A 14,755-nucleotide genomic window follows, 5' to 3' on the forward strand; every position below is an offset into this window, starting at 1 on the left:
AATACAAAATAAAAATTATTTTTTAAAAAATAAAATAAAATAAAAATAAAGTAAAGTAAAATAAAAAATATTTTAAACATAACATAAAAAATAAAAAAATGTTTTATAATAAAATAAAATAAAATAAAAATAAAGAAAATAAAAAGACAGATCAGAGTTAGGGTGAGAATAAAACAGAGCTAAAATTAGTACCATTATATGTGACATACAATGTATTACAGCAGTTATCTTAAGTTTTACATTTAAATATACCTCTTAACAAATGCAAACTATACTGCAATTTGCTGCAAGTAATCCTTGAAATATGCATATATTACACATATCCACATTCCAGTTATACATATTACAGATTACAGCAAGGCATTTGTGTCAGTGGTATAACATTTTTAATTTAATGTAAATATTATTGAAGAATTAACAGTCCTGTATAGTTGTGAATTGTGGTATTTGAACCAACACCATCTGATGAAAGTCTAATATTGGAATATAACAAGTGATTTGTGCTACAGACTAATGCATGCATACTTGCTTTTACAGTTGGGATATGCATGCTCAGTTTGATACAACTCTACAGACTATCAACAAAAATGCTTCAACTTTTAATGCTACAATAACACTTCTATTCTGCTGCATACATACCACTTGCTTCCATCAGTCTTTCCAGTCAAGTTTCATAGGCCTGGACATTGAAATCCTGATCTCTGGAAGCTAGGGAAAAAACATAAAAGAACAAAAGAGCATTATGCATACCAGTCTAGTCTATATTAAGCTTCCTGAGTGTTAGACCTACTCTCTTTAGTTGATACTTACACAGCTGTGGGATATCCATAGTCCTAAATTCCTCCAACCAACAGTTGAGAGTATCCCTCTTCCTCCTCTGCAGGTCATTAAAATGATGCTACATCACTCTCCAGTGCACAGGATACCAGTGGCACTGGATACAGCCTGGGCTAAACTATTCCAAGCCTCAGACTTGTACTGGGAGCCAGAATAGTTCCTTTGCAGAAGCCTGTGGCTGTGGTGCTTTACTAGGAGTACAATAAATATCCTGGACTCTTGGACAACCCAGATCTGTGCCCTAAAGTGTGCACCTTCCTCTCCAGTGCTAGCCATTTCTACCAGCTGAACTAAAGTAATGAAAACTGATGTGTTCCCACTAATTCCAGTTATCACATTTACTGCTAGTGCTCAAACCTGAGCAACAATGCCAACTGTGTTTGCATGATGTTATGCAGAGTGCAGCAGTACCAAGCAGGGAGGAACTAAATAATTGAAATTGGTAGGTTAATCTGACAATCATCCTTAGTCTGAGGGATGTCTACTGATGTAGCCTGAAAATATATATTGGAAATTGGAAGACAACTGTTAGGTGAGTTAGGTTTGAAGACATGCACTGGGGCATAATGTAATGACCTGACATATTTGTTTTTACCTTTATACATTGAGAAAATCGTTTTTACACTGTGGGATTCAAACCTAGGCATAAGGGACAAAACATTTTCTTCCACAACATTGATTTTCCATCTTTGCCAGAGAAGAAGTGCTGCTCAGACATACTCAGGAACAATACATAAATTTAAGTAATGGTATGAGCTGTTACACATGTATGTGTGGGATCTGATAAGGTTATTGGAAATAGAGGCATCTGTGTATGTGTCTTAGGCAAACGTGAAGGCCATGCAGGTGCAAATAGAATTATACTTACAGAACTGTAGTACACAGTATACTCTCATTCATATATCTGATAACACAATAATAATGTCTCATCCCTCATATATCTAATTAATATCGACTTCACTATCTAAAGTGTTATAAGTGAGAATGAATATAATGGGAAGTGGAACAACAGTAAAGGTGTGTGGAATACCTTGTATTAGAACCCAGGACCATGTATATGGCATTCCTACACTTACATCTGCTGCCTCAAGAAAATAGAAATAACAGTTGTCTATGTGTCAGTGCATTGCTATAAACTGCAATATCACACCAGTGAAAAAAAGGTTGCACACACTGTACTAGGACCCAGGACCATCTGTACTCCAGTCCTACATTTACACATTTGGCCACAGGACTACTTACATGGCATTCCCTAATTTACTAGTAATTATTAAGGTCGCTCTGTTAACCACCGCACAACACTGCTTAGCAGGTTTCCACAGTGCCCAGTAGAATTAATTGCATGTTTCCAGTTTCTAGTTTGAGCTTTCTGGGTCCTGTCTGTGTCTTGGGTGGTCTAATTGTCCAGTTTGTGCACTGCCATGCTTCTTGCAAATGAGATAAGCATAGCTAAACTGCCATTCATTGTATCCATTCCCATGGTTGGTCTAAGTGCTGCATCATGCAAACACAGGCTCACAAAAAAACTTTATAAACTATGACAGAAAAGAGAAAAAACACAAAAAATGGACAAGTAGTTGAAATTAGGAAAATCAATCTATGACATACACAATACATTACAAAGACATGCATCTAGAGCATTTCTCCCTGGGCCTCCAGTGAAAATTGGCTTCGTTGCAAGCCAGACTTTCCCAGTAAACAAATGTTAAATAAAATAAACAGAAAATGATGGTTCATATGGTATATGTCTACAGAGACCTGGATTTGAACTCTTACTCCAAAGAACCTTCAGGACACAGGAAATATGCCTTATCCCTCTTTGTCAAACAAATTGCTTTGCAATAAGCAACTGAAATCATTCTGCACACAACTAACTGCAGTATCATGTATAGTAATATGAAACCATACAACTGTTTATTTGGATGTAGTGCACTTAGTGATCACACAACCTGTTATGATTATTTCTTGTAAATATACAGCTCTGTTTTACCTCTCTGTGTTTGTTGATCATTCTTCAGTTATCTGACCAGTAATCTGAGACATGCAGTGTGTAAGCCATTCTATATCATTGGCCTTAAAATGTGTGAGGATATTAACTGTAATAATATCATATGCAGTTACCAACAAATAAAGGGCAGGTTGGATGTTACTGAACACAACCTGTGAATTGTGTACTAATTACATTTTCAACCTTACATCTAACACTTTGCAGCTCTAACCTGACAAACCCATTTTAAGTAAAGCAGCCTGCAGTGCTGTTGTGTTTTCTTTCTCCCAACTAGTAATCACTCACAGTTGCAATCCAATACAAACAAACACTGAGGGAGTGCCTGGACTATATTTACATCTCCTACATATATTCAAGTATTTGGGATTCAGGAATTCTAATCAGTTCACAATGCATTTGCATCTTCACCATGGTAACAGCCCTGAATCTATACCATATAAAAAAGAAACCTAGCAGCTAGCCAAACTGATGGTTAGGAGACTTGTTTATGTGGAGAAGACTGAACATACACTATTATTTTGGGATATATTTGCAAAGAATATTACTAAACATCAGAAAGTATGTTTGCATTTTGTCAGCTACATACTGCACATGCTGGAATATAATTAAGAAAAAATGTGAAGCAAAGGCTCTTACAACTTTATCTGTATGCATTAAATAGAAGTGTACTGATGGCATGGTCATGTTTGTCAAGTCATTTCACAGGTATACATGAATTCCTATACATGAAAATGGAATGCTCTCTGATAAATATGTGCAAATGTTTCAGGGGCAGTTCCTTTGATAGCACTTTTAGCATTTCAAAGATAGTTGTGTCATTTGCATGTTCTTTTGAGGGGTGACCAAAGCTGCACTACTATTATGGCACAGACAAGGATATGTTGCTATTGTTACTCTCTTTTTTCATCCATCCTGTTGTTTGTATTGCACAGCTCTAGACTGTTTTATGTTTCTCCAGTAGGTAATTCTGAAGGACTACATTTTATGTTTTATTTGGGAACAGTTATTCTGCAGTTATGTGATACTTATGTGCATTATCCTTCTGTTGTCTTTCAGAACACTCAGGAGTATGCCACCCAGGTGTTTCAATCCTTGGAGACCACCCTTCAGTGTTGATGAAAATCAAATGATAGTAGATACCTTTAGGCAACATGTTGCCTTCCTGCTTAAAAGAGGACAGGGAGGCATGGCATGCAGAATGCAAATTTGGTGGCAGATTGTGGATGATGTCAATGCCATGGGTGGCCATGGAAGGACATATGAGCAGTTGTGGCATAGGACCACTGACATGATCACATTTGCATGGAGAAGATCAGCTGCAGTGGGCCATGATCAGATGGTTACTGGAGGAGGGCCTGCTATAGAGCCAACACTAACATCAAATGAAGAGTTCCTGGCCACTGTCAGATCCAGACAGCTCCCAATAAGGTGCAGAACAGCATGTACTGGATGTTAATGCAACAGTGTCAGAGACAGCAATCATATCCCAGGAGGAACTTCCAGGTAGGCTTTGGTATTTCAACAGTTGAATACTGTTGTATAGTACAACAATTGACATCAATATGTTACTTCTGTGTCACAATAATTTTTTGGGGGAGGATTGAAGATTTCCACAGTTAATGACGCATTTTAATTGATTAGCTTAAATTGGAGTTGCCAGCCAAGTTCTTGTTGAAAGTATAGTTAATGGACATATAAAGGGGTAAACGTTTCACCCCTGCATTGCTGTTAATTGTGATGTTGTTTCCCTTACCTTTTGCTTAACTTCCTCCAGGACCATCTGGCTTGCAGAGGAGAATCTCATCTGCAGATGGCAATCCAAACATTTTTACGTTAGTACCACTGAGTAATTTAAAGAAATATTTTAGTGTGTGGTGTTTATGTCAGGACTGTTGTGTGTATTGCCATACTGTCTGTAATAGTGTCACCACTGTTTGTTTTTTAACATATATTAGACTATAGAAGTGTAGGTAATATTTTTTCCTGTGTTTGTTGCTTTTTAGCACTAGTGGAAGTGTGGCACCTCTAACACCTGATGTCAGTGTACCAGAGACTCTAACAATGATGGTGGTCAATCAGAGGCACAGTCAGGGGGGTGCAGAGGTTGAATCTGACACTGATGTTGACATGCAACAAACCCCTGCAATTCCATCAGATATAGACAGTAGGCATATGCCTACCCATCCCAGTGAGTCTGCAAATATTGGACAGGTGGAGGGAGATGCACTTGATCAGGGAAGTGTGCTTACTGTGGCTGCAGTGCCTGATTACTCTGTAGCCAAAGTGTGGGTGAGGTACAATGCAGGGTGGTTGTTCATAGATGTGCACTAGGCTAATGGCCCTGGTGCCTTTACATCCCTAGCCATAGGATTGCCCTGGTATAGTGCCACCCGACCTTAGTTCCCAGTACCTCTGTTAAGTAGAGCCACTGGCATTATCCCTGGGGTGAATTTTCTGTTTCTCATCCACTCATCAAGATTTCTCTTGAAAAGGGTCAGCGAGGTGCTCTGCTTGACATGTATGGGAAGTGTATTCCATAGCATGGGCAGTATCTGGTTATAAACCTGTCCCTCCAGCATGTTCTGTTAATTGTGGTAATGAGGTTGAGGTCTCTGGAGTGTGTGGTGTGGAGGGATTGGGATTTCTATAGATGTAGCATTTCTAACAGAGCTGGGTTAGACATGGCTTTGTAAGTCAAGCAGCGATTGCCTCTAAGTAGGCGATATGAGTCAGAGAATAGTTGGAGTTTTTTATATCTATCCATATACAACAAGTTTTTAAGGCCTAGGATCCTCTTTGTGAAAATCTTTTATGGCCTCTGCAGTTGTTGCAGGTGTCTAGTGAGGTACATGTGAAATGGGGCATTATACTCGATGATTGGCCTAATGAGGGAAGAGTAGAGGGAGACAATGACCTCTTTCTTCCTGGATGCAAAACCCTTAGTAATGAGATGTGCCACATAGAAGGACTTTTTGACCACAGTGGCAATGGGGTGATCAAAAGAGATGTTGCTGTCAACCTGTGTTCCCATATCTCTTATAACACCTTCTGTGTTCACTGGACTGCATCAATGTGTTAATTCATGGGAACTGGGGTTTTCCCAAAGGGGATGATGACATATTTTTGCCATTGAGCTTAAGGCCATGGTTCTGACACCAGTCGTTGGTCTCAGTGAGACCATTCTGTAGGAATGAAGCTCCCAACTTGCAATCATCTGCAAACTTTGTCATCCAGAGTCCCTTCGGTTTGGCATGGACTTCAGAGAAGTAGATGCCAAACAGGAGAGGACCCAGGACCAAACCCTTTGAGACTCCACTTGTGACTAGTCAGCAAGATGACCATGGGTGTGGATGAGCCCATACATCTCCTGGCAGAGCCAGTTCTCATGGTTGGGGATGACAATGATGAACTGCCACTTGTACCATGTACTGCTCACACCTGTCCAACATAACAAGATGTAGAGCTAGCACAGAGCTTGGCCGTGTTCATGCAGACACACACACAAATTACACCCTGAGGACCCCTACTGACACACACACACAAAGCAGTTATATGGTTCAGTCATGCAGCGTAAAACTCATTTTGTCACACTGGCCATTTGTTGGTTTATCCAAATATCTGCCTGCTGCTCTTACTTATTTACACACACTCACTGATAATTTGTGTTAACCTAGGCTTCCTGCCCCCCCAAAGACACCCACACACCCACACATACACACACATACACATACACACACACACACACACACACACACACACACACACACACACACACACACGCACACATGCGCAACTGCCTGTACAAGTGATGATAACTGTGCCATATCCCTGTTTTCTACCTTTTGAATTCAGGGATACATAAGCTTTGTGTCTGATGCTCTGGGTGCATAGCTGACTTAGTGCTTAGTATATCTGCATTTGTGGTGTTGAACTGATAATTGCATCTTTGACTTATATTGGCCATAGGAAGTAAGACAGTTGATAGCAGCAACATTTCCCAACTTTATTGTGAATGATCTTGTGAGGGCTGTGAAGTCTGAAACTGCAATGTGTAGCATTACTTTCTATCTTCTCTCTTTAATGATTTTCTAATACAAATGTATGGCGCTAAACTGAGGACATGCGATGATTATCAATACTTTTGAGAGGTATGACTGTGTGAATCTCTGACACCTGAGGCCTACTACTTAATAATAGACACATATAAGTCAAATATGTCTCTGGTGTCACATATTAAGGTAATTTCTTTATAAATCTCTCACCTTTTACTTGCTTACAGTACCAGTTCATGAAATACAAGGATATGCCATGCCTTCATATTATTACACACTACACTCCAGATTCAGGATTTACCTTGTATATGCAGCAGTTGCCATAGTTTTAGTTCAGGGCTGACTCTGTCTGATGCAAGCAGTACACAACCAATATATGGGGAGGTAAAGATGTGAGTTGCCTGGCATAAATGTTAGTGCATTTATGTGTGTAAGAAGACGATTGTAGGCCCTTAGAAGGTGAGTGTGTTATGCATTGTCTCTTAACCAATGCAAGGGCATATTGAGCATGCCAACATCTGCCTACACTCATAGCAGCTGGTGGTTCCCCCTCTGACTCCTCATTTTCATGTGGCTGTGGTGACCTTGATATTAGTGGTGGGATGTGTGCTTCTTTCCCCTTGCTGATCCTGCTAAAGCTGTTTTCTCAGGATGATGTTGTGTAGTATGGCACATACTGTGAATATTTCGGTACATGTCCATGGATTGTATTACAGGACTCCCCCAGATGTATCTAGACACCAGAACCATGACTTCAGCAGCCCAAACACACACTCTATGATATTTATGCTTTAAGTGTATGCATCATTATGGCGTTCTTCAGCAGGTCTGTGTGCATTTCTGATGGGTGTCATTAGCCATAGTTTCAGTGCATATCCTGCATCCCCCAGAAAAAGACTGTAAAAGTATCTACAAGCACTGCATCTATGAGGAAAAAAATACAGGCAGTTAGAAGAACAAGAAAAATAAATGATCAGCAAAGCAAGGCATCCAAGGGTCAGTACAGTTTTTATTATTTCTTGACTAAATAAATTTGCTGACTGACAAAATACAGCAATGAGTACAGGACTTTTATACAGTTCTTGACAAATGCAGTCCTGCCACTTTAGATACACATTGTGTCCTAAGTTGGTCATGCAATGTGTCCTAAGTTGGTCATGCAGCTATTTTAAATGTTGTTTTACAAGTTATTTTTAAAGTGCTGCTACGGCAGACTATATTTTGTAGAATTGCTATACAACAGGTTTTTCTTTTTTGTAACAAGTACAAAGTAATCATTTCTTACTTCAACTTGCTTTGTCATCATATGGTCTTACTGCTTAATTGTCTTATCATAACATTTCTAATTAGGAAGACTATTTATTATTGTTACAGCTGCAGTTTACATTATTGCTACTGTTGAATAATTCAGAGGTAATGAAAGTTTGCAACTTACAAAGTAATACAAAAGCCTAATAAAAACTTCATATAAAGTCTACAGCATGTATATGCAAGGCACAACTGCTCCTGTCATTCATTCTTTAGATAATGTATGGCATAGAATAATATACATTTCCTCATTCTTTGTTGTTTATGGCATATATGTACATTTTACAGATCATGTATTTTACATTATTTATATTACTTACACATATAGTTTATGAATGTTTTGATAGAAATAGAAAAGTACTGATTAATATATGTTTTATACAACTTCTAATAGAAGAGCCATTTATGCTGTTACAATACATCAATGTGTGACCATTGTTTCAGGCTGCTGTGACCTTTCCATTTTATTTTTCCTAACAAGTAGCTGAGCTAAAAATTCTAAAAAAAAACACTGTGAAGTCTTATAGCTAACTTGCATCTGTTGTCTGACATATGATTATTAGAGGAAATATTTTCAACGTAAATATTTGCTTATATATTACTAATTATGCCTTGATAAAGAGAGGAATTATTGATAAACACTATCTCATCTTGAATTATGCTCTTTTAGCCAGGCATTGTATTTCCATGCAGTCATTCACATAAAAGAGTGTTCACACATGCTGCTAAGGGAAGATTTCTGTAAGCTAGTGTCCTAACATTGCTTGAGATCCCAGTGCTATAACAGTTTCCCCTGAACAGACATGATAACTCATGTTTGTTGATTTTGTTAAGTGAATATTATCATGCTTCATTGGTTCAGAGTACTTCATAAATCATACAATGTCTTGGACCTGATGCATTTGGTCCTCTGTCAAAACCTGTACTGCTTGCCATCTTACACATTTGATTCTACACTTGATGACAACAATTGCTAGGTTTATACATCCTAAAATGCCCACTATGACCAGTATAAGCTGCATTATTTTCCTCCCCAGATACTGATAGAACCACTCAGCCAAGAGAACCATATTTCTTTTTCTATTTGTGCTTTTTGAACAACTTCCTCAATTAGCTTGAGGTCACTCCAGATTTCAGTTTCATTATCAGGAATGTAAGTACAACATTCCTCTCTTATTAATGCATAAGTACCTCCTTTACTAGCAAGAGCAAAATCTAATGCCATGCAGTTTTGTAAGACCATCGTTCTCATGGCAGTCATTTCTAAAGTAACTTTTTCCATTGCTTCAAATGTAGCATTACTTAATTCTTCCAATAATTCTGCCAATTTTCTAATTTCCCAAATGGCTTTCCCTGCTCCATAGAATGGAAAAATTGCTGCTCCTGCAAGAACATCATCTCTTACATCCATTTTCCTATGTTAATATGTCTTTTTAATCTAACATTTCTAATATTAGAATCAGGTAATATTGTGGTATGTCTAATGGATGGAATTACATGTCCCAAATAACACAATCCATTTTAATTCTCAGGAAGCCATTTGTAGGCTTTTTTTTTACCACATATGTAATATATGCCTGCTTAAACTGGAATTATTTATGTTGTAACTCAATGTTTAATTCTAGCTTTCCTAAATGTCCAGCAAGTTTCATTACTAAAATGCTCAAAACATTGTTCATTGGCATTTCGGGCAACATAAATAATACTACAAGGACTTTTCTTTTCCCAATAAATGGGTGATTGTTTTTTCTCCTTATAAACAAACATCAGTAGTCACAGCTGTATGGACAAGCCTGAAGAAAGAGTGTGTCTTTGGGATAGAGTCATTCCTTAGAACACAGTCTTGGTTTGTGAGATTCAACATTTCCAGAAAGGTAGATGGAATAGTTCATAATAGAATACCTACTGTTTGCATCTTGTGGTATCTCAGCACAGATCCAGTATTGTTTAGCATTCAAAGTTTCTACATTTGCAGTGATTTGGTAAAGGTATTGAAGACCACCTTTCCTTGTATTGAGGAGTAAAAATTCATCAGGATCACTATTAATGTCAGGATTTTCATGATTCGATATTTTCTGGAAGAGAAAAGAATTGTGTTCTTATTAGTTGTATCTGATATTATGTCCCTTTATATCAGTTATTAAACTTATAAGTTATTCAGTTTTCTCCCCTCCATTTTAATCTTTTAACATGATTTTTTATGAATCCAACCATTTTTTGGTGGCTGATATTTATATGGCTGGACTTGTGCAGCCACTAACCCCACTTATGTTTCCAAACTGGCAGACTATTACAAGATCTCCTTGTTCCAATTGTACCTCCCTCAATTTCCAAATCTCATTTTTCTTTCAAAGTTCTAGGTTATGAGCTTGTCCAGCTTCCCAGACTCTCTCTTTTGCCCAACTAATTTGGTCTTACAGCTGGTCCCACAATTATGTTTCTTCTAATGGTATCCCATAAGGGATTTCTCCTGCTTGTAAATTCATAGGTCAACCTGTCATTAGTTCATGTGGAGTTAACGCACATCCCTAAGGAGAATTCCGCATCTTAATCAAAATTTTGGGTAAAGGTTTTACCCAATGATTCTCGTACTCAGAAATCATTTTCTTTAATCCTTCCTTCACAGTTCTGTTAGCTCTTTTGACCTTTCCAGAACTCTGAGGATGGTAAGGAGTATCAAACCTTTGCTTGATTCCCCAAGTTTTACACATTTGTTTTGTCACTTTTCCAGTAAAGTGAGTCTCTTGATCACTATGCATTTTTCGGTGTACTCCCCATGTTGGAATGATCCTTTCACTTATTATTCTAACTACTCAGTTGGCATTTTCCTTTTTTAGTTGGATGAGATTCCACCCATCAAGTATATTCATCTATCAAAGTAAGTAAGTAAGAAACAAAACCCTCCTGGTGTTGTTGGAAAAGATCATACAGTATCCATTTGTACCCTTTCACAGGGTCCCAATGCTTGTGGGAGTCTATATTTTTTCTCCTATTTCATTTTCCCACATTGTTTATGGCACACGTGACACATCTATCTATATGATTTTGGATGTCTGTTGTCATTCCTTCCCATTTAAATCTAGAACTAACAATTTGTTGTAGTCTTTCCCTTCCTGGATGACGTAGGAAATTATGATAATAAATTAACAACATTTTTCCTTTTTCAGGCTCAATTGTTTGTACTCTATGTAAAGGACCTTTTTTGAATTTTCCTGGAACCGACCAAGGTTGTGGAAATCTAACACATTTCCATTCTCGTCCTTGTATTATTTCAAATTCTTGTATTTTCTCTTTCTTAATGATGTCTGGCTGTTTTCTTAGAATTTTTACTAAACTTCCTAACTGCTGATTATCTTTTTTTGTTTTTGCATTTAAGGTCATATGAGCACTTTGTTCAAATTCAGGACCCCATAATGGCTTCATTTCATCTGTTCTTGTCAGTAATCATTTCTTGCTTCAACTTGCTTTGTCATCATATGTTCTTACTGCTTAATTGTCTTATCATAACATTTCTAATGAGAAAGACTATTTATTATTGTTACAGCTTCAGTTTACAATTTTGCTACTGTTGAATAATTCAGAATTAATGAAAGTTTGCAACTTACAAAGTAATACAAAGTAATACAAAAGCTTAATAAAAACTTCATAAAAAGTCTGCAGTGCATATGTGCAAGGCACAACAGCTCCTGTCATTTATTCTATAGATAATGTATGAAATAGAATAATATACATTTCCTGATTCTTTGATGTTTATGGCATATATGTTGTTGTTGTTTGTCTTTCGGCTTTTTCCCGGTAAGGGGTCGCCACAGCGTAACTCCGATCCAGTAATGATTGGCAGTAGATTTTTATAAAATGCCGAGGTGCCAGCTCGACGCCCAACCTTCAACGAAGGCACGCCCATTTACGCATGCATGTCTTTCGAACGACGCGGGGAGGACATGCAGACTCCACACAGAAGGCACTCCCAAACCATGCCAAGAATTGAACGGGAGAACCTCTTGCTGTGAAGTAACAATGCTACCTCCGTACCACCCCAGCATTACCATCTATGGCATATATGTACATTTTACAAATCAAGTATTTTGCATTATTTGCATTCTTTACACATATAGTTTAGGAATGTTTTGATAGAAATAGAAAAGTACTGATTAATACATGTTTTATACAAACTTCTAATTGAAGAGCCATTCCTGCTGATACAATACATCAGTGTGTGTCAGTGTGTGACCCTTGTTTCAGGCTGTTGTGACCTTTCCATTCTATTTATTCCTAACATATAGCTGAGCTAACAATTCTAAAAAAAAAACACTGTGAAGTCTTATAGCTAACTTGCATCTGCTTACTGATATTTGATTATTAGAGAAATTATTTTCAACATAAATATTTGCTTATATTACTAATTATGCCTTGATAAAGAGAGGAATTATTCAAAATCACTATCTTATCTTGGCTGATGCCCTTTTAGCCAGGCATTGTATTTCCATGCAGCTCTGCATTATTTTATGTCACTGGCATTCACATAAAAGATTGTTCACACATGCTGCTCATTTCTGTAAGCTGGTATCCTAACATTGCTTGAGATCCCAATGCTATAACAATGACCTTGTGGGATATCCCCCCTAGCAAACATCTGATACATATGCGAGGTGTGCCAAATATGTGAGTCATGGTAACCGCCAGCATTGCCAGCATACACATTCAAGATGATTCCCTTGACATTACACACAAGTTGGCAGTTAATGGAGTGGAAGCATTTTCTGCTTATGTAGCGCCAATAATGTTCCCCTGGTGATGCCTTAATTTCCATATGTGTGCAATCAGTGGCACCCAGCACTTCAGGGTAGTGTGCTACATGGTAGAACTCCTGCATATTTCTGGACCTCTCCTCAGGAGTACGGGGAAAATATATGTGATCACTGGCATGTTGGAGTATAGTATTCAAGAAATGATGGAGTAGCAAGGATGCTTATGCCTGTGATGACCCAACATGCTCCCTATTGATCTCTGAAAGGTACCTGTAGCTAAGATTCTAAGTGCTAAACATATATTTGTCTCCACTGGGATGGGGTCCCCCTCAGTTGGCCCTGGCTCTAAGTTGAGGATGACACAGGTTGCAGAGTTTTTGTAGTGTCTCATTATCCACCCTGTAGCACTCTACAATTTCCACATCATGAAGGTTGTGAAAAGTTAAATGGGTCTGAAAACTTGTCTCCTTCTCGGCCTTGGTCTATTTTCAGCAGAAACAGCAGCAACATAGACTTCAGCCTGTTGCACCTACAAATGAATTAAAACAGCAGCAGCCCCTGACATTCTTTCCATGCAGACTCCTTTCCATGGCTGAACTCCAGAAGGTTTTGGAATTCACATGAAAAACCAGCACTGAGTCTACATGGTTGCTTTACAGCTTTTTGAACAGCTCCACCATATTGGATTTGTTGATTAGCATACCATGATATTTACCTTGTTTGCTCCATGGTGCACATCTTTACATGGCACCTACTGAATTTAAAACACTGTGCTACCATGTGCACTTCATGGCATGATGTGCCCATGGTAAAAACAAACCATGTAGGTTTTATTGAATTTAGCTGCTAATCTTTCTCCTAAGATTATGAAAAACAAACTACTCCTTTCCCTCTTTTTTGGTTTGAAGCCAAACAGTTAGCAATTAGGAATAACAAAACAAAAGCTTATTTTGCATCATGTCTAAGACCTTTTTAGCTAATACATGTTAAAGCATTGTGTTCCCTACAGACACCACCTGCAGGCTTTCAAATACATCAGTCTAACACTTTATAACACTCTTTCATTTAGCTGCAATCCTGTCACATACTTTCTGACAAGAAAAAAAAGTCTACCTTGATCTAAGGAAATGGGATCTTTTACAAATTCTGGAATATGTTTTCCCACTCCTTTTTCAGATTAAAGTGATACAGGCTATCAATTACATTTTAAGCATTGTTAAACTAAGCATTTTCTGTCTTTAAAGTCTACCCTTTTAGTCCATCAACATTCTAGACACCTTTGATTAGGCTCCAGAAACTAACAGTCTAAATAACAAATACATCTCTATGGATTCCAGATACAAGACCTCCACATATTTACACACTCCACTGGAAACACTGGCTTCAATAGCATTCATAGCCTTCCTTCATCTGCCTCATTCAAAATTAAATTAAAATATTATCTAACCCATTCATAATGGTTATAATATTTGGAGGTGAAAGAGAACACATAAAAAAGCAGATGAAATAGCTATAATTTTCCCAGATATGCTCAAAGTAACTCCCCATACAGGCACAATCCTAAATTTTGGAAAAGCAGAAATTTAATAGAAACAAGAGTGTATGCATTGCTTCACCATATATTCCCCAAGGACAGAACATTCCAATGCTTGAAAATATAATATCCTGGATAGCAGATACAATCACAAATGAAATCATCCTCCTGGGTGACATAAACATTGACTGGCAGTCTTTATCTGCAAAATTAGCATTTAACAGCATGAACTTGTTTGTATTTATTCAACTTATTAATACACCAATAT

The 14,755-nt window shown here is 37.7% G+C and overlaps 1 protein-coding gene across 1 annotated transcript in view; it reads left to right on the plus strand.

The window, feature by feature from the left end:
• LOC122815812 (extracellular calcium-sensing receptor-like) overlaps nucleotides 1-14,755 on the plus strand; it is a 363,125-nt gene that overhangs the window by 69,232 nt on the left and 279,138 nt on the right. The window contains exon 4 of the mRNA XM_044088617.1: nucleotides 4,849-5,134. Coding sequence (XP_043944552.1) covers nucleotides 4,849-5,134 — 286 coding nt within the window. The remainder of the gene's footprint in view (nucleotides 1-4,848; nucleotides 5,135-14,755) is intronic.

Source organism: Protopterus annectens, chromosome 1.part1, assembly GCF_019279795.1.
Source record: "Protopterus annectens isolate FY-2018-M chromosome 1.part1, PAN1.0, whole genome shotgun sequence".
Classification (NCBI taxonomy): Eukaryota; Metazoa; Chordata; order Ceratodontiformes; family Protopteridae; genus Protopterus; species Protopterus annectens.